Source organism: Lepidochelys kempii, chromosome 19 (assembly GCF_965140285.1).
Source record: "Lepidochelys kempii isolate rLepKem1 chromosome 19, rLepKem1.hap1, whole genome shotgun sequence".
Classification (NCBI taxonomy): Eukaryota; Metazoa; Chordata; order Testudines; family Cheloniidae; genus Lepidochelys; species Lepidochelys kempii.
In genome coordinates, this window is record NC_136398.1 from 15,534,073 (window position 1) to 15,560,773 (window position 26,701).

The 26,701-nt window shown below is 49.3% G+C and overlaps 1 protein-coding gene across 2 annotated transcripts in view; it reads right to left on the reverse strand.

Annotated features, from left to right (window-relative positions):
- NKAIN1 (sodium/potassium transporting ATPase interacting 1) overlaps positions 1-26,701 on the reverse strand; it is a 207,187-nt gene that overhangs the window by 58,563 nt on the left and 121,923 nt on the right. For both annotated transcript variants that reach the window (XM_078849431.1, XM_078849430.1), the window contains 2 exons: positions 4,791-4,928; positions 734-814 (listed from right to left, as the gene is read on the reverse strand). In XM_078849431.1, the coding sequence (XP_078705557.1) occupies positions 734-814; positions 4,791-4,928 (219 nt within the window). The remainder of the gene's footprint in view (positions 1-733; positions 815-4,790; positions 4,929-26,701) is intronic.

The window sequence follows — 26,701 nt, forward strand, 5'->3', positions numbered from 1 at the left end:
CTGCAACTCAGGACTGAGATAGCTGGCGGTGCTGCAAGTCAGGGCCGAGGGACACCAACAGAGCTGTGTGTGCGGAGGCCAGGTGATGTTGCAGGTGACAACTGAGGTGCAGCTAAATCCTTATTCCCACAGAGTCTGAGCACGTCCCCACCATCAATAGAACTTTATCCTCCCAACACCGCTGTGCAGTAGGGAAGTATCATCCCACTTTACAGATAGGGAACCAAGGCACAGGGCAGATTAAGTGACTTCCCCAAGGTCACTCAAGGACACCCAGTCTCCAGAGCCTCAGTCCAACGCCCAATTCACTACACCGTCCTTCGAACAGCAGCTGAGCTGCATTTGAGGGAAACATGCAGATCACTTAGCCCCACCGCCTCCCCCAAGCCAGAGCTATCGGCTCATCAGTCTCTGCAGTGCTACGGTGGAAAGAAAGAAAGAAAGAAAGAAAGAAAGAAAGAAAGAAAGAAAGAAAGAAAGAAAGAAAGAAAGAAAGAAAGAAAGAAAGAAAGAAAGAAAGAAAGTTGCAAACCTGTAAGCAGCTGCAATGGCACAAGTGATGATGCCCTGCGCCCTCCCTCCCCAGCGCTGCTCTTCCCCAGCACCATGACCTCCATGTGCATGAGGAATACCAGACGTAAGGGGAAGGATGTAAAACCCAAGAGGCAGGGATGCCAGGCTGATCAATGGCTCCGGAGGAGCCAGCGCTCAGTGCCATTAGAGAGGTAATTACCTGTGACAGGTGTCCAACTTCCAGGTAAAAGCAGATGATGAATGCGTTCCATCCAACCCACAGCACCAGCCACACCGCGTACTGGGGAGAGAAAGAGACAGAGGCTCAGAAATGCAGAAGGGCAAAACGGCCCTTAGCAGCAGGAGAGAAAAGCAGCTGGGTGGCGTGAGACTTTGCCAGGGGGCTCTGCCCTCGGGCAGGGCATTTGAAGGAGACCCAACAGCACTGAGATTTCTCCTGCACCCGCTTTCTGCCCTGAGCCAAATCCCACTGAGGTCAAGGGGAGTCTTTCTGCTGACTTCAAGGGGCTTTGGATCAGGCCTTACGCACATGGGCCTTGCAGAAAGAGACAGCTGCCTGCACCATGTGTTTGGGCATGCAGAACCTGGGCTGGAGCATGGGCTCTTATCGCTGCCTGCAGCTACCCAGCATGCACAAGCAAATGCATTAATGCATTAATGAGTAATGGGCCCAGCTCTGCTTTCATGGACACCACATTTACACCAAACTTCAGTGGGGTCACTCCTGATTTAAACCAGCAGCAACGACAAGGTGATCAGGTTCAGTGTTTGTAATCTGTTGGCCCCAAAAGCATGCAGGGCTCTGGAAGTGAAAATCTGTTATAATTTATCACATACCTGCAGCACCTTACAAATATCAACTAATTAACCATATAATGCCACACACACACTTCCAGGATGGGTGCATAGGTATTATTATCCCCCTGTTACAGATGGAGAAACAGAAGCACACAAAGCAAAGTGACTTGCCCAAGGTCATACAATGAGTCAGTATCAGAGATGAAATCTCCTGGCTCCCAGATCTGTGGTCAGGACTCAGGATACTAGATAAACTCGCTTTTATGCTTTATGCTAATAAATTGCAATTGAATCAACCAGAGAAGGGTTCTAGACCAACCTTCTCCCCCAGCATCGACTCCTCTCCCATCTAAATGCTCCCAGACTTCAGGGAAAGCCTGAATGGGATCTGAACATTGAAGCTCAGGCCCATCTCTAAAAGGACAGAGACCAGACAAAGTCAAACTAAACACACTCGTCCACTCCTCCCGAGCCAGGTGTGGGGTGATCACAGGCAGGGTCCAGGAGGGGTTAAAGCAGAAAACCCCTATGATAAAGAAGTGGTTGCAGTAATTAAAATCAGTGCTGAAGCCCAGCTTTACTAACCTTGCCCCTGTAGAGGCATTTCCACCATCTCACCAGGTGGCCCAGTACAGAATAGGATGGGAGAGGAAATGCTCAAGGCTTCTCCAGAGCTCTTTGGCACAGAACGAGACACTGACTGTGGTGTGTACTGACTGTGAATTCTACCGTACAGGGCAGGATGTCACATGACAGCATTTATGGCGCTGTCATTCAGAGCGCCAGCAGAGAAAGGCAGTGCAACCCATGGGCTGGAACAAGAGACCTCAGCCCTTAGTCCTGGCTGTGCTACAGACTTGTTTTGTGACCTTGGGCAAGTTGTTGATATGCTCTGTGCCTCAGTTTCCCCATCTGTAAAGTAGGGATAATAAATCTTACCCTCCTTTGTAAAGTGCTTTGAGATCTACAGATTCTGAGAGCTAAGTGTGATATTATTACCAGAGGAAATCATCTTGCAGCAATTGCATTTGTGCAGCTGAGAACAGAACTTGTTCTACAAAAATACCATGCAAGTCCATAGCACCTGACATCTAAGGACGTTGGTGCACTTCACAGACATTGGGAAGATCCTCCCATTTCCTCTTGTGCATTACACAAGGACTGTTCTCCCTGTCTCACAGGTGGGGAAACTGAGGCATGGAGAGTTGGTGTGAGTTGTCAAAGACCATGCATCAAATCAGGGGCAGTGCTGTCACTTGAACCAGGAGTCTGGATTCCCAGGGCCTTGCATAGTTATTCACACCATGTAGAACAACAGTCATGGTAACTGAATGGTCCCCTGGGGCAGACAAGTGGGAGAGTTAGATAGGATGAATTAGCTGATGTTTGGCCCTGGCTACAGTCTTTTGACCACATTTCCCAGGTAATTGGCTGGGAATTACAGCATCATTAAGAAAGCTTCGGGGCTTGTCAGCACTGGGATTATTTATATGGGGCCTTGCCTACACGAGAAAGGGTTTGCTGATATAGCTGTACCAGTGACCCCCCTTAGGGGAGATGCAATTTATACTGGCCAAAGAATTGTTGTGCTGGCCTAGTTTAAACAGGTCCCTGCACTGGGGAACTGGTTTAAACTATTCTGGGGGAAGGACATTTACTTGTGTAGACCAGCCTGAGGTAGCTCTGCCAGTACACCCGCACTGAGGCAAATCCCTGGGATCGGTGCGTTGCACCCGTGTAAAAAGTGGCTTGCACAGGAGGGGCTGGTGGAAATTTCCCACGAAACGTCAAAATGAACTTACCAAAGCTCAGCATAGAATCACAGAAGATTAGGGTTGGAAGGGACCTCAGGAGGTCATCTAGTCCAACCCCCTGCTCAAAGCAGGACCAACCCCAACTACATCATCCCAGCCAGGGCTTTGTCAAGCCGGGCCTTAAAAACCTCTAAGGACGGAGATTCCACCGCCTCCCTAGGGAACCCATTCCGGGGCTTCACCACCCTCCCCGTGAAATAGTGTTTCCTAATATCCAACCCAGACCTCCCCCGCTGCAACCTGAGACCATTGCTCCTCGTCCTGCAGTCCAAACACTTCACTTTGACTGTCTAGCTTGGAGTTCAATATCATATGACATGAGAGTCCCAACAATCAGGTGCAATCCGAGCCCTTTGACTTTATCGAAATAAAAGGTGGTGGGTTTTTTTTATCAAACGTTTCAGCAGAATCAGTCTGTGCCCATGAAACGGTTTCATTTCGTTGCATCAGACGTTTCACCAGCAGCTTTTCAACCATCTGCGCCGCTGTGTGGCTGGTTTCCTCCGCTCCTCCGCTCCTGCCGCCCACTCCCAGGAGCGGGCACGGGGGAAGGATTCTGGAAGGAAAACCTCACCCCCATTTCATTCCCACCCTGCTCCACGTTCACTCAGCTTCCCCTTCCTGTCACTTCCTTCCCCCAAACTCCCCCGTCTTTTCTCATTTTCTTTGTGGCCGTTCACAAAGGGGGTCACTCTCCCTGAGCTTCAAGTGAACCTCAGATCTCAGAATAAGACTCTGCTCAAACAGCCAGTTTCACCCAGTTTTCTGTCTAAACCAAATGAAACAGCAGATCCCACATGGAGCCATAACCTGGCCTGGCGGTCACTTGAAACTGCCCCTAACTCAGCCTGGGGTTACCTGAAACTGCACCACAATGTGGCCTGCAGTTACTGGAAACTGCATCATACCTTGACCTACGGTCACTCAGAACTTCACTTTAACTCAGCTGGGGTCCATCAAAATTGCACCTATGGCCACTGTAAGGACTGAAAAGCCTTAATGAACTGGGTTGAATCCTAAATGTTCAATGAAACTCCAATCAGGCTGGCCACCTCCACTGCCCCCTCTTCTCTCTTCCGCATTGATACAGGGCTCTCTCTCCCTGCTGGAGCAGCTCACAGAGCCAGGTGAGGTCACACAGCACTTCATAATAGCAGACAGGGGCAGGCCTGCTGGGAACCCTTATATATACACAGGGACCCTTAGTATTAACGAAGCTGGCGACAAGCTACCTCTGTGACCCAATGGGAGGGATCTTTCTGTTGCTTTTGACCAGTCTTTCTGGGACCACACAGGCTCTCTGGCCTGCATCCCGTCCTGCCCTCTCCTCCATGAGGATCACAACGAGCCCTCAGCAGGGTGCTGAGCAGAGGGGGATGGTGATGCAGATGTGATTGACTTCCCCGTTTCTCGAGGGGCATGCAGGGCCTCTCCAGGCATGGATCTCCTTGGCCAAATCTGGGCCACTACACATTATCATCATTACTGCTGAGTGCTGGCTTGTGCCAGCGGATAGCCCCCGAGCAGTAAAGCAGTAAAGCAGTAAAGTATTTGCAGTGAGCCCCGCGGAGTGCTGGCCAAAGTGCTAGAAGTAAAAGAGATGCACTAGCAGGCAGGGTGCACCAGTCGGCCTCTTGGACCTACCATTATGAGGTATTTGGATCTGTACTGGATGGTCCCAAAGATGCCCAGGATGACAGCCATAATGTGTAAAAAATTAGCCAGGATGGGCACCCACTGATAGCCCAGGAAGTCGAAGATCTGCCTCTCCAGCGCTGCTATCTGGAAAAGAACAAAGGGGGACAGAGCAGAGAATTACTCATTGCACAGAGGCTCGTGGGACATTAAAGGCAAAGAGTATCATGTAATTAATGGGAAATCCCATGGACAATTAGTTACAATAGACTGAAATGTCTGCATGATTCATCATCCAGCGTCTGGCAAATACATCATGGCAGGGAGGTTTTATGAGGAATAATCACCAGCTGGAGTTGGAGAAGGAGGGACTGGGGAGACTTGAGTCAGTGGAATGGGTAGCCAAGAGCTCATAGGGTCAGCAGGTAGGTACCTCTCCCCATGTTGAACTGCAGGCCACAGGCTCCTGATTTGTTAAGAGACTGTGAGCAAGTGCCTCCCTAGCAAAACTGGAATAGCAAAACCAATGGAACAATTTACCAAGGATCGTGGTGGATTCCTCATCACTGGCAATTTTAAAATCAAGACTGGGTGTTTTTTCTCAAACCTCTGCTCTAGGAATGATTTGGGGGAAGTTCTCTGGCCCATGTCAGCCAGGTTATACAGTTATACAGGTCAGACTAGATAATTGTGATGGTCCCTTCTGGGACTGGAATCTATGAATCTATAAAAATGAACTGCAGAGAGTCTGTGACACTTTCCTAGCAATTCATTCTCTCCGGGCACATTTCACACTCAGCTCTCCAGCAGCAAGCCAGGTGCAGAGACACACTGAGCTGATGGCAAAGAAGGATGCTCCAGAATGTCCTTCTTGGTTGCAGGGAAAGGAGCTGGAGCTTGACAGTGGCAGTGAGAGACAGAGGGATGGGCCAGAGCTGTGAAGTTCAGATCAGGGTCCAAACTTCCCCAATGATGGAAGAGGCTCGGAGCCATTTTTCTGATTCTGAGCCATCTGATGGGGTTTGTCCTGCAGTGAATTGCATTGAATAGCAAGAAGGACTCTCCCTGTCAGCAGGACAGGAGGTGTGTAAGGAGGTCTGGAAGCTGTGTTCCATCTCAGAACCACCCCATCTATGGTACTGGTGAAGACAATGGCAAAGCTATCTTGGGAGCAGGTCTGGGCCCACAGGCAGCAGAGCAGTGTACAGAGACTACAGTGGTTTGGGCATTAGCCTGTGACTTAGGTTACAGGCCAAGAGTAGGGCAGGGCTTTGGAGACTCAAACAAGGGGATAATAATGGAAGTGAGACTTGTCATGTTTAGCTCAGTTCATTCTTCTGTTGAAATGTCCTTCAACTCTCTGCAGCACTGGAGGAGTAGTTGCTCTCCCCAGCTTCATCCAGTGCACTGGCACTAGGGTCTCTCGCTGAACTCGCCTCTTTGGCACAGACGAATGGGAAAACCCGGAATGAACTGCCGGGGCCAGATTCATCCCTGAGTTTAATTTGCTTCAGGGAAAATTTCCTAGCCCAGACTGATAGAAACTCTGAGCTGTAGCTCACGAAAGCTTATGCTCATATAAATTGTTGAGTCTCTAAGGTGCCACAAGTCCTCCTTTACTTTCTGTGAAATCAATACAAAAGAATAGCTGGTATTTGTCCAGTGGCTTTCCGGGACAGTAGAAAATTCGAACTGTGCCACCTTTACCTCCAAATCAGTCTGTTACTTCATGATTCATTGCTCTTTGTGTACAGAATTCTCTTTGTTTACCACCATGATTTTTTAATGGCACTTGTCTGTCATAATCATAAATAAGGCTTTGATGCAGTTTTAAATATTGCATAGTGATTTCTGAATGCATGCAAAATTAAAGACCGTCTCAGTATTTGTTTCTCTGCCTACTATTCCATTCTTTATTTAGCTCTGTTTTTGTTATTGGCTTCAGGCCTATTATCCTTAATTACAGAATTCATTTTAGATAAGGTTTGAAAGAGGGGCAGCATTGCCAACTCCCTGATTTCATCACCAGATACTTAGTGTTTTTCTTAAAACCCGAGCACCTGGAGTCACGGCATTAGATGGGAATCACATCTCTCATATATATACATATGATGGCTGTAGAGAAAAGCTTGAAAACATGACTCCTAAAGGTTCAAATACCTGTGTGCAAGGAAAATAAATACTTTACTAATTTTAAGCCAATCTCATGTTTTTTGGCCATGATTCCTGGCATTTGGTGTTGAGTTTGTGTCTCTATCTCTCTATCCAAGTGTCCCCACTGACGCTTATACATATTGGCTGAAAAGCTAGAAACCATGATCCTGCAATTTCTTGCATCCTGGAGGAGTGCTGTGCCTGCATGCAAAAAGTGGCAGGAGTTGGGCCTTAGCCTTCAATTATGTGGGGCAGGAGCATCTGACACCCAGTGATCTCGACCATGACTGTGCTAGAGTGAAAAGGGGCATTTGGAAATGTGTTTCCCTGAGCTGCAGCCTGAGATTTTTAAATGCAAGTGTCTGGATCAACCCCATCACTAGGGGGATGCAGTTGCGGGCAAGTCACTTCCCCTTTCTGTGCCTCAGTTTCTCCATCTGTAAAATGGGGACAACGATACTGCCTCTTTTGTAAAGCCCTTTGAGATCTACTGATGCCAAGGGGTATATAAGAGCTAGGGATTATTATTATTATTCGGCAACTGTCCCAGGAGCAGCTAGCTCTGTGTAAGGGACTGCACACATCTCTCCAGCCAGTTGCAAAATAACTTACCCTTCCCTGTATTGTCTATGGTTTGTAACATGAGGAAATCTTAGAGCCGGTCAACACTGTTTGCACAAAAATGTTTCTCATTCAAAAAAAGGGGTGATGTCAAAAATGAAAATTTTCACAACCACCCCGCCCCCCCCCGCTTTTGAAAAAAAAATTTGGATTTTCATTGAAAAACCAAAAACCTACATTTGGGGCTGGGGGTCATTTTCTGGTCAGCTCTAGAAAATACGCTTAGACTTTACAATTTTGGATCTAATGGAGAACTAGTGGTATATAATACACACGCACACCCACCCACACATCCCAAGTCTATCAGAGCTGCATGGAATTTATTGCAAACCTCCTGCATTGCTTCATAAATGACATACAGCATCAGGTAGCAAGGAAACGCAGAGAACAGACTCTTAAAACACAATTCTTCTGGTTCTGTACAGGTCTTAGCACAGTCAGGCCCTGGTCCGTGGCCCTTAGGCGTTATTGCAATACAAATAATAAATAACAAGACCCTTAACATGGAACCAAAGAGCTTTTCTTGGTGATGAAGTAATAGGGTGCAAAGAGGTTTCCGCTGCAAAAACCTGTCCCAGTGAATATGCTGCATGCAGATCATGCAATGCATTTGCTGAGTCTGCTCAGCAAAGAGAAGCATGAGGGCAGTTCTGCCCAGGGGCTCTATTCAGATGGGTTTTGCTACCGTGTCCAGGAATGAATTGCAGCTCCATATTTACGATCAACTAGATGGATTAAATTAACTACCAGGATCTCTCTCACCCCTTTACTGCTTGACAGAGACCACTCCCAGTTCTAGCCCAACCTCATTGTTACCACAATTTTATCACATGTCTCAAATTTGGGGTAGTTTTTAAAGTCCGGGGGTTGGAGATGAGAGACTCTCCGTTTCATTTAAGAAGAGTAAGGGCCAGCTTTCAAAAGGTATTTAAGCACTTAAAGGTTCAGCCAGGCATCTAGTGAGATTTACAAACATCTAAGCAGGTTGGGGGCTTGCTTCACATTGAAAGTTGATTGGAGGTAGGTACATAACTCCTATAGGCACATCTGTAACTCCCAGTCAGCACCGAGAGGGAAAATGCCATTTCACAGAAACCAAAACGACCAGCAGGAACATGTCAATTTCAATGAAATTTTGTTTTGATTTTTGTTTTTAAAAAAAGCATTTCCATAGGGTTGAAACCTTCCGTTTGGACATTTTTGGCAAGGCCCATTTCAACTTTTCATTTCAAAATCACTTTTTGTTTTAAATTTTATTTTATTTTCTAGTATAAAAACATTTAAAAATTGAAACATGTCACAGTAACAATGAATGGTTTTGATTGACGTAAAATGATTTTTTTTTTCATTTCACTTTGCAGGACATTTCAAAATTCTTTGTATTTTGTTCTGATCTGAAATGAAAGTGAATTTAGAAATGGCAGAACTTCCCATGAAATGGCAATTCCAGTTCCTGCCTATCTCTACTAAATCCCTTTGTAGACCTGGCCCCAAGTTTCTAGCCCCTGTGGCTGCAGAGAAAAGCTGGCAAATATGAACATTAAAGGCTCAGAACCTTAAAAGTACAGAAACATATTCATCTCACGATTTTGAAGACAATTTCATGAATGTTTGGGGCCAGAGATGATTTCTGAACGCTTGGAGCGGGCAGTACATCAAAGGCTCTCCCTTTGCATTTCTCTGCAGCCCATTTTGAAAGAGGAAGTACATTGGGGTCACTAGATGCTGCTCAAGCACTTTCCTTCCAACCAAATCATAGAATCATAGAATCATAGAATATCAGGGTTGGAAGGGACCCCAGAAGGTCATCTAGTCCAACCCCCTGCTCAAAGCAGGACCAATTCCCAGTTAAATCATCCCAGCCAGGGCTTTGTCAAGCCTGACCTTAAAAACCTCTAAGGAAGGAGATTCTACCACCTCCCTAGGTAACGCATTCCAGTGTTTCACCACCCTCTTAGTGAAAAAGTTTTTCCTAATATCCAATCTAAACCTCCCCCACTGCAACTTGAGACCATTACTCCTCGTTCTGTCATCTGCTACCATTGAGAACAGCCTAGAGCCATCCTCTTTGGAACCCCCTTTCAGGTAGTTGAAAGCAGCTATCAAATCCCCCCTCATTCTTCTCTTCTGCAGGCTAAACAATCCCAGCTCCCTCAGCCTCTCCTCATAACTCATGTGTTCCAGACCCCTAATCATTTTTGTTGCCCTTCGCTGGACTCTCTCCAATTTATCCACATCCTTCTTGAAGTGTGGGGCCCAAAACTGGACACAGTACTCCAGATGAGGCCTCACCAATGTTGAATAGAGGGGAATGATCACGTCCCTCGATCTGCTCGCTATGCCCCTACTTATACATCCCAAAATGCCATTGGCCTTCTTGGCAACAAGGGCACACTGCTGACTCGTATCCAGCTTCTCGTCCACTGTAACCCCTAGGTCCTTTTCCACAGAACTGCTGCCTAGCCATTCGGTCCCTAGTCTGTAGCTGTGCATTGGGTTCTTCCGTCCTAAGTGCAGGACCCTGCACTTATCCTTATTGAACCTCATCAAATTTCTTTTGGCCCAATCCTCCAATTTGTCTAGGTCTTTCTGTATCCTATCCCTCCCCTCCAGCGTATCTACCACTTTTCCCAGTTTAGTATCATCCGCAAATTTGCTGAGAGTGCAATCCACACCATCCTCCAGATCATTTATGAAGATATTGAACAAAACCGGCCCCAGGACCGACCCTTGGGGTACTCCACTTGATACCGGCTGCCAACTAGATATGGAGCCATTGATCACTACCCGTTGAGCCCGACAATCTAGCCAGCTTTCTACCCACCTTGTAGTGCATTCATCCAGCCCATACTTCCTTAACTTGCTGACAAGAATACTGTGGGAGACCGTGTCAAAAGCTTTGCTAAAGTCAAGAAACAATACATCCACTGCTTTCCCTTCATCCACAGAACCAGTAATCTCATCTTAAAAGGCGATTAGATTAGTCAGGCATGACCTTCCCTTGGTGAATCCATGCTGGCTGTTCCTGATCACTTTCCTCTCATGCAAGTGCTTCAGGACTGATTCTTTGAGGACCTGCTTCATGATTTTTCCAGGGACTGAGGTGAGGCTGACTGGCCTGTAGTTCCCAGGATCCTCCTTCTTCCCTTTTTTAAAGATTGGCACTACATTAGCCTTTTTCCAGTCATCCGGGACTTCCCCGGTTCGCCACGAGTTTTCAAAGATAATGGCCAATGGCTCTGCAATCACAGCCGCCAACTCCTTCAGCACTCTTGGATGCAACTCGTCCGGCCCCATGGACTTGTGCACGTCCAGCCTTTCTAAATAGTCCCTAACCACCTCTATCTCGACAGAGGGCTGGCCATCTCTTCCCCATTTTGTGATGCCCAGCGCAGCAGTCTGGGAGCTGACCTTGTTAGTGAAAACAGAGGCAAAAAAAGCATTGAGTACATTAGCTTTCTCCACATCCTCTGTCACTCGGTTGCCTCCCTCATTCAGTAAGGGGCCCACACATTCCTTGGCTTTCTTCTTGTTGCCAACATACCTGAAGAAACCCTTCTTGTTACTCTTGACATGTCTGGCTAGCTGCAGCTCCAGGTGCGATTTGGCCCTCCTGATATCATTCCTACATGCCCAAGCAATATTTTTATACTCTTCCCTGGTCATATGTCCAACCTTCCAAATCCATCTGTCGCATGTGCTGGAGTGTTCTCATAACAGCTGAGTCCAGGCCAGGACTAAGGGAGACCCTGTGCAGTTACATTAGGAGCCAGGGAGAACCACAGGGTCTGTCTATGTCCAGCAGCCTCAATAAAGAATCCTCTTTACATTTCTATGCATCAGAGTCCAGTTCTGTCTCTCCGCTTTCTCAGGTATATCTCACTACACCCCAGTTTTACCCTGCTCAGTATCACAGGCTTTGATGTGTTTCTGTATGGAGCTATATTACGTGTCTGGCAAGCTATACACGGAGGCATTATGGCATAGTGGACAGCACACTGTACTAGGACTCTTGGGATCTATTCCCACCTTAGTCCTAGATGGCCTTGGGCAAGCTGCTGCCTCGCTCCGTGACTCAGTTTCCCCAGTAATATCAGGTTTACCTCCTTTGTAAAGTGCTCTGAGCACTTCTGGTGAATAGCACTGAATAGAGGCTAGGGGTTATTGTTACTTTGCACCCCATATAACTTCTCAAACCAACACTTCAAACCTCCCCACCTCTCAGACCTCATTTGGCTGGAGTAAGCATTTTCTATAGCTGAATTATAACTGTACAGTAAACAATGAGTTTATCGTGAAAAGCCCAATGGGACACGAGTCCCCAAATCCCCTCTTGCTTCTCAGTGGCCCTACCAGGCAATTGCTCCAAGCGAAGTGAAGTTCAGCGGGGGAATGATCAGGGACAGTGCTGCTGAGGAGAATTTACTGCAAACCAAAACGACTCAGACAAAAATCAACACACAGCACTGGCCAATTTCATTAGTTGGAGGGACGCAAGCTGTATTGCTTTAGATTGCTGCATTTAATGGGCGGAGTGAACTGCGTGTGTCACTGGCTAACAAGTGTTATTTATGCTTCAGGTTAGGGGTACCTTTATCAGCTGGGCTACCGGGATTTAGTGCCCCTCCTCCCCCACTCAGCAATCCAAGGTGAGAAGTGAACTCCGCTGCCTGGAGAAACGGGTCTGTGAGGAAGCAGCAGCTGATCCTGGTTGTGGTGCCTGGTGAGCAGACCCCAGAGCGGAATGTTAACCAGTGACTGGGGTTCCATGGTGATGGGGGACATTCCCTGGAACGGGTTAATTTGCAGCTTCATTTGAGAGGAAGGAAGATTGGGCTGGTGGGGGTAGGCTTGCCACCTTTCTAATGGCTGGAAATGGGACTCTTGAGTCCACCTCTTCGCTTGAGGCCTCGCCCCCTTCTCCGCCTCCCCCTTCCCTCGACAGATTAAAAAAACTAGACATTGGGGCTTGTCAAATGGCACCCGGACAAACAAGCCAAAACCTAGACTGGAGGGGTGGCAGTCTTAGGTGGGGGAAGGGAACTCACATCCCCTTAACAGTGACTCCCAACTGGAAAGGGAGCAGGGTCTAGTGGGTAGAGTCTGGGGCTCAGAGCAGCTGGGTACTATTCTTGGCTCTTTGCTGACCTGTTACGTGACCTTGGGCAAACCACTTCACCTATCTGTGTCTCCCCTTCAGACGGGGACCTCTTGGGAGCCGGGACTGGCTCCCGCTGTGTGCCCATGCAGCGCCCAGCGTGAGGAGGCCCTGAGCTCAGCTGGAGCCTGTAAGTTCCTCTGTGATACAGAATCGGGACGGTTGGCTCTGCCACAGACTTTGTGTGGCCTTGGGCAAGTCACTGAATCTTGACCAGGACAGTAGTTCTGTCTGTTCTGTGCAGGGCCTGATCCAGAGCCCCTGGAAAGACTCTTCTGAGAGATTCAGTCAATTGTCTTAACTTGGCTTTGGATCAGGGCTTTTGCAAATGCTTCAGGGCAGGATCTGTTGCTTGCGATGTGTCTGGGCAGAGCCTGGGGCCCTCATCTCGCGTGGAGCCTCTGGCACTCATGGAGTAGAAACGAGAATAAGCCTGAGCTGCCTTGCTCAGACAGGAGGGCTTGACCCCTCTCCCCAAACCTGACTCCCCTGCCTGGCTCCAGCCATGGCCCTAACCTTGTTTGTAACATCCTTGATCCTGCTCTCGGCTGCAGCACCGGTCAGCAAACCTGCCAGTGCCCCCTCTACCTTCAGCCACTCTCATCTTGGCTCAGTCCTTTGGCTCCAGACACCACCACCCCCGCCCACTCTGTGGCTCCTCTCCCTTTCCCCAGAGGCTGCTGGCACCCTCACTTCCACTTCTCTAGCTCCCCAGGCAGGTCCCCAAGGGGGTCCAAGCCCCAGCTCCATGATGCTCCTCCTTAGGAGAATCCAATATGCACTTAGAATGGGCACAGCGTAAGAGAAGCAACTCTTAACGAACCTGCATTGCCTGTCCTGCTCTCAGAACCAGGTATTTCAAGCCCAAGTTGACTCTGCTGTGGTGGGTCCCCTGTTTGAGCTGACGGGTTAACATAGCTACTCACCCATCCTGTGTTCTGCAGGGAGGGGCAGGGTGGTAACATCTGCTGGAGGAGCACAGAGCCAGATGTGCACAGCCAAGCAGCTGTCAAAGAGGGTGACAGCGCAGGCCTGTCCCCACCAAAGACCTATTGCAGAGACAAAGGGTTCCTCCAGCCTGGCAAATCAGTCATGTTCCTTGGGCATTCAAACACCCAGTGCTGTTCTCAGCGTCTTGGCCTGTCTCCTCTGGGCGCTGGGCTGCCTGCTCACAATTCTTCCAGGCTGTGGTTAAAGTGCACCAGTCATTGTGGCCCCAATTTGGCAAAGGCTCATGCCCAGGAATGACTTAGTGCATTTGGGTCCTGGAACTCCCTGGGATTATTCACAAGCAGGGCTGGGCCAGACTCATCTTGGTACCGGGGTGCAGTGAGAATGGAGGTTATAATCCACTGGATTTCTCTCTCCACACACTGCTAACTCACCACAACCCAGGCTCTCCCTGTCCCAGACCCATCGCAGTCCCCATCATCACAAACCGGGGAACATTGCTAATGGCTTGACGAGGAAGCTGGGAGTGGGGACTCCTGGGTTCTCTTCCTAGACCTGCTGCTGATTGGCACTGGTCACTCCGCTTCTCCAGGCTCACTTTCCCCATCCATAAAATGTAACTCTCTCCTGTCTCACAAGGAACGAGGTAGATTAACTCTTGTTATTTGAGGCTTAATGAATGCCTCAGTCCATTAGTATCTGCGACTGTCAATGCATGGGGCAGGGACTGCGTGGGGCAATGTTCTGTTTGGCATTCTTCATACAGCTGGCTCTTGACAGAGTGCAGTAGAATGGCACACCGTATTATTCCCATTTACAGCTGGGCAAAAGCAAGGAACAGGGAAGAGAAGTTACTTTCCCAGAGCCAAAAAGCAAGCCAGTAGCAGAGAAGGGAACAGACTCCAGGAGGCCTGGCTGCCTTAACCACTAGCCTGCACTATCCTCCCAGGCGTGGCGTGTGCCTCGTGTATTGCATCTGCACGGCCTGGCAGGCGCGGCTAAGATTTCAGTGAAAACGGATGCTCAGCAACCTTGCAGGCAGTGGAACAAACCAGCATTCTCGCCCCACGCACAGCCAGGGCTGCATGGGCTGTTCGCGTTGTAGCCAAATTCACTTCTGCCTTGTTCACACTCGCCGAGGAAAGGGCTGTCGGAAACACAACCGGGCTGTAAATCTTTTCAGTTGAGGAATGTAAATAATAAATGATACAAGGAGCGTGGCACTCGCTGGTTTATAGCCAGCCATCGATCTGGGGGCTGCTGACAGAGCTGCTTGCAAGCAGCTAGACCAAAAGGCTGCTAGCTTTTGGTGATCACATGAGCCTCTGACACTGGGGCTGGAGCTAGGAAGGGCTTCTGAGGGATTTCACTATGAACAGCTAGACTAGGTGAGCATGCTTACATGCGGTCAGTACAGGCTCCATTTCAGCAGGACTCCTTAATTCCAGGCTGTCAAGCTGGAACAGTTTGAAGGTGGCAAAATGAGATTTCTAGGGAAATTGGAAGCGTCTGATTGAAACACGTAGCAAAAATCCCTCTTCATTACAGGGAGATGCAAAATTAGCAGCTAATGAGACAGTCTCCCTGCGGATGGGTGAAGTCTGTTAATTGCATCTACAAATTTTTCCAGTGCATCTGCCTGGCAGGTAAATGCTGAGTGGTGTGCAGTGCAGTTACAACACCAAGAGCAAAGCATGTGTCTTTCAGCCTGGCTAAAGTCTGTTTAAGATTAAGGAAAATAACAGACAAAGGATGAATATAAAGTCTTCATTAGCGAGTGTGACTGGCTTGCTCTGTAATATGCTGCCTAATAAAAGGAGTAGTCAGCTCCTAGATGACACTTCTCATCCATGAAGCTGCAAGCACTTTTCAAAGGTGAGTGTGCAGTATTGCCTGGATTTTACAGATGGGGAAACTGAGGCATAGAGGCAGAGCGCAAGTTGCCCAAGGGCACCAAACAAGTCATCAGCATGGCTGGGAATACAACACAGGGAGGCCTCCTGAGATGCAGTCCAGTGCCCTGTCCCCATGAATCACCCCTCATGGCATCCTGCACAGGGTGAAGTGAAACAAAACATGGCCACAGCCCCTGCGGCCAAGCTGAGTCCTCAGCAATGGCCAGGGATAGCCCACAGTGGCAGTTCTGTGGCTAGCTCCACCATGCTATAGGGACAGGGAGCTTGTTGGCTGGGGAGCCCCGACCCTGCAGAACCTGCCACGTTCTTGCACCTGGGCAGAGTGGAGCTGTCCAGCCAAATGATGCCTGGGGGACCTGAGACTGGTGTGGGCGTTGCAGCATCCCATGCAGGCAGAGGGAGAAGGGGAGATGAGGCTCTCTACCCAGGAGCTGCTAACCTTATTGCTGTCCCTGGCTAACTGCAGCAGAGGGTGGGATCATGAGCAGCAGCCTTCTCCAGGCTGGCACATCCGACCTGGCACTGCAGTGGGACTCAAACACATTCCCCGCTAGCAGGAGCAGACATTGGTAGGGACCCTCTCAGCTGCTGCCTGAGACCCCCACAGCTCACAATCCCCAGCAGTGCTCAGTCTCCATCCCCTGCCCCCAGGACGGCAAGTGACGCTGACCTTGCTCAGAGTCCGGACGCGGCTTCACCCTCCGCCCCCATGAGCTGGGAGTGAGATTAGAGCCATGTCACTGCTAGCCTGCCAGTACAGAGATGGCAGCTGAACCTGCCGCAGGTTCAAGGGTGGCCATTAGCAATTAGGTGCCGGAGGTGCTGGGAGCCCGGCTGAATCAGCAGCCATACAAAATCAGATTTGGGGTGGGAGAGGGGGCAGCACCTGCAGCGGTATGTCGAGCTGGTAGCCTTCAACCCTATGGGGTGTGGATGGGTGAAGGGTATGGCTGGGGATGTGAGCTCTGGGGTGGAGCCAGGGATGAGGGGTTTGGGGTGCAGCAGGGGGCTCTGGGCTGGGCCCAAGGGGTTTGTAGTGCAGGAGGGGGCTCCGAGCTGGGGCAGGGGGTTGGGGTGCAGGAGAGGGTGCAGGTTCCAGGAGGGAATTTGTGTGCTGGAGGGGGCTCAGGGCTGGGGGTTGGGGCATGGGAGGAGTTTCGGGGTGTGGGCTGCCAGTGGCGCTTACCTCAGGCGGCACCCAGAAGCGGCGACTTGTCCCTTGGCTCCTAGGCAGAGGCGGGGCCAGGCGGATCTGCGCAGTGCACGCTGCCTCTGCCTGTAGGCACCGCCCCCACAGCTTCCATTGGCTACAGTTCCCGGCCAATGGGAGCTGCAGAGCTGGCGCTCGGCATGAGGGCAGCATGCGGAGCCCTCTGGCCACTCTTGCACCTATGATCTGGAGGGACATGATGGCCGCTTCCAGGAGCCATGCGGAGCCGGGAAGGGAGCTTACCAGCCCTGTGCCAACTGGACTTTTAGTGGCCCGGTCAGCAGTGCCGACAGGAGTGGTCAGGGTCCCTTTTCGACCAGACACCTGGCAACCTTAGGTATAAACGCCCCACACTGTGCTGGGCAGGTCTGGGCCTATGGCCCAGAGTTTGGCCATTCTGAATGCAGGATAGGTTGGGTGAAAATTCTTGCCAGACAGATGGGACCAGACACTCCAACCATACAGGTAAGGTAATTAACCCTTGCTAGGTTTGTAATCAAAATCTCCAATTTGACCTATCACTTCAGTGTCACATTATTGTAACACTCTCCGCCCACAGCCAAACAGACCTCAGTCTCATATATTAACGATATCCGCACAGGGTTAAACTCCTGGTATATTTGCTCCTTTAGATGGATAAACGCAGCAGGCCATATTTCTAAGCACTCAGCACCTCCCATTGTGCCAATTATGGCCAGACTTTCTAAAGAGCTCAGCCTCCAATCTGTTCCCACCATGTGGAGCTTCTTTAACATCTGCCCCAGTGGGTCAAATCCAGCGCAAGCAGATGTATTATTCCAACTGACTTCAGATCTCTCCACACCCACTCATGTCCTGGCTTGAATTTCATCCTGTCGGTAGAACACATTCTTTTGCAAAATTGGTCTCATTTATCTCGATCATCCTCGCTCCTTCGACAGAGATTTCCGCTAGTAAGTTACCATCTAGCTCTCCAGGAAATCCTTTCTTCCTAGCGACAGCCCACATCCTCCTGCGTATATTCACTCAGTCCTAAACTCACTGATGCTCTGGGCAGCTTTAAATTCATCCCCCTGTTTATGTCCTGTAAAAACGGAGGTGGCAGATGCTGGGCTGATGTCATAAATTGGGGACAGCGTCCTGTAATTTCTGGAACAGGTGCTAATAATTCCTCCATGCAGCAGGAACCAGAGGCACATAGGCTGGGAGCAAAACACATCCCTATGTCATCTCTGGCTGGATGGGGCGTGTCTGCCTGAGCTGCTACCAAGAGCAATTCATCCAGGGGTTTTCCAGGGTAAATCTCCCACTGCAGCAGACTTGGGGAAAACTTGTGGGGTTTTTCTGTGCTCCCTTTGCTATTCCTGGAGAGATGAGCCTTTGTATAACATGATTGCATGGTATAAAATTTCTGTACTTTGCATGCTTATAGGGCCAGATTCTCCATTGCTCGGCACTGGGTGTCATCATTCGCACATGCAAAGTGAATGTCACTTATTACCACTGACTGAAGAGCACGTTGCACAGGTGTAAATGATAACACAGGCAATGGAGAATCGGGGTCAGAATGTTTTCCAGCTGCAAATCTCGACGTACTCAACAAAGGGAGGTAAAGTATCATTATCCTCATTTTAAAAATGGGGAAACTGAGGCACAGAGCAGGGTCTGGCCTGAGGACACACAGCAAATCAGTTGCAGAGGCACTAAGGTTCTTTCTTTCCCAACCCAGTGGTCACTCTGCTGGATTACAGGTGTTGTTAAAGTGGCCCTCTCCTAGTGGTGTAGGAGCAGTGTGGTTGTGGAGAACAGCAGAGTAATTAAGGTTTGTCTAATACTACAAATTAAGTATTGCGTGTCCATGTTCTGAGCTGCATGTTGGCTATATGACTCAGCAATAAGAAGGATGCTTTGGTTTGATTTGCATTCCATTATTAGCATGGCAGCACATAAAAATCCTTCCTGAGGTCAGGACCTATCAGGCTGGGTGCTGTATAGACACACATAGTGCCCCACAGAGCTTATAACAACACAGTATGGGCAGCGGGACTCACCCAAGGTCGGTGGAAGAGCTGGGAAGAGACGACACAGCTGCAGACGGCTGAGCCAGCACGCTAACCAATGGAGCATGCTACTAAACAGTGTTACCATGCAACGGCTAAGGGGAGGGGACTTGGTAACCAGCTATATCACTGGACCATGGCTAGGGTGGCGGAGTCACATATAAACTTCATTGGTTTGTTCAGGGTGAGTGAGGGTGGAAGCAGGCATAATGGGGTGGAATAAAGCAATGGTAAATTCAGGCCAAAAACCAGGAAAACCTTCCAAGCAGTAAGAGCCTTGGAAAGGGAGGGTTGGGAGCCTGGGACCTGCCAGACCTGGCTGGAGTAAACACTCGCCAACGTCAGTAATTGAAGTACAGTTATTGGCTGGCTGCAGGATGCAGTGGGGGGCATTTGCCAGCCTGTGTTCTGCAGGAAGTCAGACAAGAGGATCGTAATGGTCCCTTCTGTCCTTAGTGTCTGGGCATCCCCTTGGTTTGGTCCTCACAGATCAGAGCATAGGGGTCCTAAACCCTTCCTGCTCTCTGATTTCTATGGTTCTGAGTGAGATCATGGAGCTCAGACTCATCCCTGGAGTCACTCTGCTTAAGCCAATGAAGTGACCCTGGACTGGACTGAAGCTGAGTTACACCCATGCTGAATCTGGAGCATGGAACCCACACCCCGGGCAGGGTGGAGCTCTGCTTCATCCAGTGGTGGCTGGGACACTGCTCAAGCTTCATGGGCCTGGGGCTGCATTGGCTAATAAGCCGGGTCTCTCAGCTCGGGCAGCAGTGGCTTGTACCTGGAGACTCTAGATTTGATTCCTCTGGCTGATGACCCCTGGAGGCGTGTGGCATGACACCCCAGCCTGCTTAGGCAGAAATGAGCATAGTTATAGTTCTAGTATCCTGCCTAGCTAAGGGAAGCCTCTAAAGGCTACACTGGACCAGAGCTCTGCACGTGAGCGGAACATGATCTGGATGTGCTGAGCATATTGGGTCTGGAAAAGGCAGCTGGGGATCTCCCACCAAACCCATTTTCCCTTCATAGGTTATTAATGGTCTGAAAGACAGCCCAACCCTCAAACCCCTTATGAGCCCCGATGTACAACCCACTGTCCATCTTCTGCTTTTACTGCAGCTCTGACAGTGAAGATGATCTCCTGGGTCCGTGCAGGGTTCCAGAGCAGCGGAGTCGAACACCAGCCAGTTGCTAATTAAGATAATCCTGCAGTTGATCAATGCAGCAAGTTTTAGGGCTCCCTCTTAATTAAATGCTCTATAGTTTATTGATCAGCCCAAAAGTTCTCCTTGCAGCAAGTCATATCAATTAGTCAGGACCAGACGTGCACTGGAGTCCCTGCTAATTGAAATGTGTTTGCTGCAATGATTTTATTTTAATCAGAAAATGGAATCGGACAAGAACAAGGTCCAGGTGCCGGGAGTCTCTGCTCTCTATTACAGAGCCCGAGGGAGTTGCAAGAGGCACGTTGAGCAGCCATGGTCATAGATTCTGTCCCTGGCCTAGACTGATAGTGAGTGTTAGAGCTGGGTTTTTAAAAGGACTAGCTATGTTTATGATCTTTAAGCACACAGGGTCAGATCCTGAGAACCTGCCATGTCTGCTGGCTTTTCATGGGAGCTCAGCACAGATCCGGCCCATTTATAGGTTTGCAAGCTAAGTTCAAGCTTAAGATTGGCTGCAGGGGTCAAGAAGGACATACTCACCCAATGTTCCCTCTCCCTGACAAATTAACCTCTTCAGGGATAGAATCTATAGCACTTGTGAGGGACAGAAACTGCCAAGGCCAATGATAAAATCCTCAAGTTTATATCCTAGACAGGTCTGAACCAACCCCGTTGGCTCTAACCACATCTGAACTTCTGGGAAGTTTGGCCTGGGTACAAACTTTCTGCGTAGTTCTTATGTCTACAATGTGGCCAAACCAAACCGCCTGATGCCCAAAGACCATAGAATCATAGAATATCAGGGTTGGAATGGACCTCAGGAGGTCATCTAGTCCAACCCCCTGCTCAAAGCAGGACCAATCCCCAACTAAATCATCCCAGCCAGGGCTTTGTCAAGCTGGGCCTTAAAAACCTCTAAGGATGGAGATTCCACCACCTCCCTAGGTAATGCATTCCAGTGTTTCACCACCCTCCTAGTGAAAAAGTTTTTCCTAATATCGAACCTAAACCTCCCCCACTGCAACTTGAGACCATTACTCCTTGTCCTGTCCTCTTCTACCACTGAGAATAGTCTAGAACCATCCTCTCTGGAACCCCCTTTCAGGTAGTTGAAAGCAGCTATCAAATCCCCCCTCATTCTTCTCTTCCACAGACTAAACAATCCCAGTTCCCTCAGCCTCTCCTCATAACTCATGTGTTCCAGTCCCCTAATCATTTTTGTTGCCCTCCGCTGGACTCTCTCCAATTTATCCACATCCTTCTTGTAGTGTGGGGCCCAAAACTGGACACAGTACTCCAGATGAGGCCTCACCAATGTCGAATAGAGGGGAACGATCACATCCCTCAATCTGCTGGCAATGCCTCTACTTATACAGCCCAAAACGCCGTTAGCTTTCTTGGCAACAAGGGCACACTGCTAACTCATATCCAGCTTCTCGTCCACTGTAACCCCTAGGTCCTTTTCTGCAGAACTGCTGCCGAGCCATTCGGTCCCTAGTCTGTAGTGGTGCATTGGATTCTTCCATCCTAAGTGCAGGACTCTGCACTTGTCCTTGTTGAACCTCATCAGATTTCTTTTGGCCCAATCCTCTAAGTTGTCTAGGGCTCTCTGTATTCTATCCCTACCCTCCAGCGTATCTACCACACCTCCCAGTTTAGTGTCATCTGCAAACTTGCTGAGGGTGCAATCCACGCCACCCTCCAGATCATTAATGAAGATATTGAACAAAACTGGCCCCAGGACCACCCCCAGCTCTGGATCCAAGCTTCATGCGTCACATCCATTTCTAATAATGGAACTAGCACTGCTAGGTTAAAGGGACCCAAGCATTTCACAGGCCAGATAAATAAGGATCACTTCTCATACCCCTGAAATGCAATGACCTTTGGGATGGAACTTGGCAGTTTGTTAAGAATATGTGGCAACGCTGCAGGAGAGATAGATAATGACAGGAAATGAATAACACTTTACCCAGTCCAAACTGGAGAGGGACTTATAGGCAGTTGGAATGAAATTAACTAATCTGAGTTGGAGCAGAGTGTCTGAAATCTAATCAAAAGCCGTTTCAATTATGACACTGGCCTCCAGGCTCCCCTGCCAAGTGTTGTGCTTTTACCTTCATATGTTCCTGTTATTGTGAATGTTTTTCTATTTCCTGTTGCACAGGGAACACTAATTAACTAATGGCACAGGGAACAGAGTGAAACTGACTCCATGCAAAATGTTGTCACCTGTAGAAAGGAAACCGGGGGGAGGAGGGGGAGAATTTTTTCTTCTCTCTCCCCGCTTCCAGTTAAAGTGATTGTAGATGTTACCCACAATGATGGTAGTGCAAAACTTACAGACAAAAGTGATTTTGAAGCAGACACTGTCCCTTTAATGCTCCCGTATCTTGCAGCAGATGTCAGGAGATGTTTAAAGACCACAGGTGTCCAGGCCCTCAGTTTTACAGCTCGTCAGAGGAAACACAGCATCCTCCTAAGCCATAGGTTCAGGACTCGGGGCAGTATTTTTAAAAGGGCTTAAGTCCTATTTTCAAAAGTGATATGGCATTTGGGAGCCCAAGGCCCTACCTACATGCAGCTTTGCTGCTTTAACTGTACCAGTGTATTTAGAGCGATACATCCCCATCTGCAAACACAAATTCAACTCCCGTTTCAATACTGAAGACTCAGAGATCTACCTTTCCACGCCAGACCTGTCTCCTGTCCAAACTAAAATCTCAGCCCGTCTCCCTGACAGCTCCTTGTGGGGGTTTAGCCATCAGCTCAAGCACAACCTGGCTAAAACAAAGCTCGTAATCTTCCCCCCAAGCTGTCCCAGCTAATAACTTTCCTCTATCGGAGAGAATTTCACCCTCCTGCTTGTCACTCAGGCCCGTAACTCTGGGCATTGTCTTCGATTCGTATCTCTTGAGATCCTCGCAGCTAGGCTATGTCTAACTCTTGCAGATTCTGTCTGCGTAAGATCTCTAAGATACAGCTTTCTATCCATCACACAGATTAAACACTCATCCAGGCTTTTGTCATCTTGAGTCTCAGTCACTGCTATATTCTCTCTGGCCTTGATAAAAGCAGTCTGGACATGCTCATCCCCATCCAGCAAGCTGCTGTAAAGATCATTTCCCCAGCCCTGCGCTGTGACTGTGTCACCCCACCCCTCTCTTTCCATTCCCCCCACCCCCTTCTCTAGCACATCAGACATAAGTGGTTTCTCTTCACTTTCAAGGCATCTCCCCAGCCTCACTCTTGTCTCTCATTCACTGCTGAAATGTCAGGTCCTGCCTCCGATCAGCCACAACGCCAGCCTCCATCGCCCACTTGGTGAACTTTCAAACAAGCACGTGGGTGCTTTCTCCCCTGCTGCTCCCCACACGTGGGAGAAGTGCCCTCTAACCAGCTGCAGAGCGGCCACATTGCCCTCCTTCAGATCTCTTCTTAGATCTCTCCTTTGGCACAACGGCAACAAAAAGCTTGAGAATGGTTCGGCTGCTGGTGTGCTGAGACCACTGCCCATCATGCCAACCAACCATGTCTCATTGTTCCTTGTGCTCCCCCATCAGCCTGGCTGTCTCCATCTGTTGTCTCTTGTCTGATACGCAGGTTGCAAATTCCTTGGGGCAGGGACCATCTTTTTGTTCTGTGTCTGTACAGCATCTAACACAATGGGGCTCTGGTGCATGACCAGGGCTCCTATGCCAGAGTTGTACTCTACACCTAGGGGCTGGGCTACACTAGACAAATCATACGGGCATCACTATTTCAGTTAGAGGTTTGATTTTTACCAGTATAGCTGTACAATCTCTAACGTGGACCCGGTTATACCTGTATAAAGGGGCCTCCTTCAACCAGTATAGTTATTTCCCTTCCTGAACGGAATACAACTATAAGCAATACTCGCATGAGGACTTTTATATTGGTATAACCATGTGGACACGAGGGGTTTTTGCATCGTTAACTATATGAATCTAGTAAAAGCAACAAAATTTGCTAGCGTCGGCAAGCTCTAGGTGGGTAAAGAATCCCACTCCTAACCGGCACAGTTATTCCGGTGTAACTTTCTGAGTGGAGCCGAGCTCTAGGTCTCACTGGCTTTCGAGGTCACTTTGGAATACTTGACCCTAATGCTGGGACACTAGAACGTGGTTGGAAATATTCCCTCAAATAAAAGAAATCCCCCTCCCCCAACTCACATCCCTTTAGTCTTTGCTCCCTGTGACTATTCTGCTAAGTGAGTTTACTGGCAGGGGGCCTTATCAAAACGGCAACCTTGAAGCCAATACTGGTGGAAAGTGCATGTTGATCTCATACACGCAAGTGCTATTCTCCTTGGAAACTGGATTCTAAATGAGCTCTGCTCTTCCCATGGGGAGGGGGCAGGAACATGACACGTGACCGCCATATCCAAACCGAACTAAGCAACATGGCTTGGACAGTGCATACTTGCAATGTGCTGCTCATGCTCAATGCCTAAACTGAGCCTTGTTCATAGGAACCATTTGGCTGATACCGTCCCATAACCAACACATTGGAGACAACCCTCCGTTGCTCATGATCAAATCCCAAAGTGTAACAAATCACTCCCATGCAGAGGGTCAGCAGAAGGATTTCAGTGGTGCATAGGCCACATGCCGCCCCTCTACACAAGGTGGGATTTCACTCTTAAGAGAAGAAGGATCTAAATTCCCTGGGCTCTATGCAGATCAGCTCCGTTCATCTCTTCTCAGTGCTGACTGAGGGGGAAGAGCACCACCTATTGATTGCTGCAACATCCCGGCTGTTCCCTGGAGCTTTCCCAGCACAGTTGAGTTTGGAAAGAGATGGGCTCAAACCTAATTACTGCAGGGGAATAGGTTTCTCAGGACCACCCGTCCCTCAGTCCCAATGGAGCCACTTTATTAAACAACAAATCCTTTTGCCCGCCAGCTGCAATTTTTGCTCTTTTATTGAATTCGACCCTGTATTTTTGAGATAAAAGAAAATGCCACCCTGCTAGGTAATAACACACGAGACAGACATCTCACTCTAGGTACTGCAGCTTCTAATATAGAAGGATTGAATCTTTCCCGACTGCTGAGTGCCACAGCTGTGTGCGATGGAAAGGTAGAACCAGAGACTCCAGATCATTACGATGGGGCGGAAAAGTTACAGCACAATGGTGCAGCCAGGCCATTCATAGAATATCAGGGTTGGAAGGGACCTCAGGAGGTCATCTAGTCCAACCCCCTGCTCAAAGCAGGACTGATCCCCAATTAAATCATCCCAGCCAGGGCTTTGTCAAGCCTGACCTTAAACACTTCTAAGGAAGGAGATTCCACCACTTCCCTAGGTAACGCATTCCAGTGCTTCACCACCCTTCTAGTGAAAAAGTTTTTCCTAATATCCAACCTAAACCTCCCCCACTGCAACTTGAGACCATTACTCCTTGTCCTGTCCTCTTCTACCACTGAGAATAGTCTAGAACCATCCTCTCTGGAACCCCCTTTCAGGTAGTTGAAAGCAGCTATCAAATCCCCCCTCATTCTTCTCTTCCACAGACTAAACAATCCCAGTTCCCTCAGCCTCTCCTCATAACTCATGTGTTCCAGACCCCTTATCATTTTTGTTGCCCTTCGCTGGACTCTCTCCAATTTATCCACATCCTTCTTGAAGTGTGGGGCCCAAAACTGGACACAGTACTCCAGATGAGGCCTCACCAATGTCGAATAGAGGGGGACGATCACGTCCCTCGATCTGCTCGCTATGCCCCTACTTATACAGCCCAAAATGCCATTGGCCTTCTTGGCAACAAGGGCACACTGCTGACTCATATCCAGCTTCCATATCCATATTGTACTGTGGACAAGCTGTGATATGGACAAGGTCCTTTGTTTAGCTCCTATGGCCTAGTAGCTGGGGCACTAGCTTCTGAAGTGACGTAGTGTGGGGCAGAAGAGACTAGGGAGGCCAGACTAGATCACAGCCACTGACTTTTGTTTTGGCTGGTGGGTGCTCCTCTCCGCCCCCTCCCCCCAGGCAAGCAGTGGAGAAGAGGTCGAGTGGGGGCGGGGGCGGGGCCTTGGGGGTGGAGCAGTGGGCAGGGCCAGGGGGGAAGAGGCCGAGCGGGGGAAGGGCAGAGCCGAGGGTGGGGCCACAGTCCAGGTGCTGGGCTAATGAACAATTAATCCAGCCTTGCAGGTTCTGAGCACCCCCTATGTTTTTTGATAGATGCTTGAGACCCAGAGCACCCACAGCGTCGGCGCCTCTGGACTAGCTGATCATGCTACCTCCTTCGGGCCCTAAAACTGTTGCCTGTTAGAGTCAAAGCGGTCACAGACTCCCAGCAGGGTGGCTCTCAAGCCTGCCTGCACTGTGCCTTTAAACTGCTCCAGGGAAGGGCCTTGCGAGGAAGGCCCAGCCAGCTTTGAACTCTCTGTGGGCATACGTTGTGGAGATCGGTGTTTAATGGGGCTGCGAGGAGCCTCATTAGGCTAATCTGGGAGGTGAAGCTGTCAGCGCTGGTGATTTACGATTTGTGTCAGTTGTTCTTGCCAGGAAAATTCATTTCCAATGGCAAAAAAATGGACAATCCTCCTGTCCTGCCAGATCCCTTTTCACAGGTTGGTTTATTTGGAAGGAGCTGACATGCAACTGACACACCCCCGCACAAAGCCCCCGCACAAAGCCACATTGCTCGGCCTTGCAATCAGGACTGTGGCCATC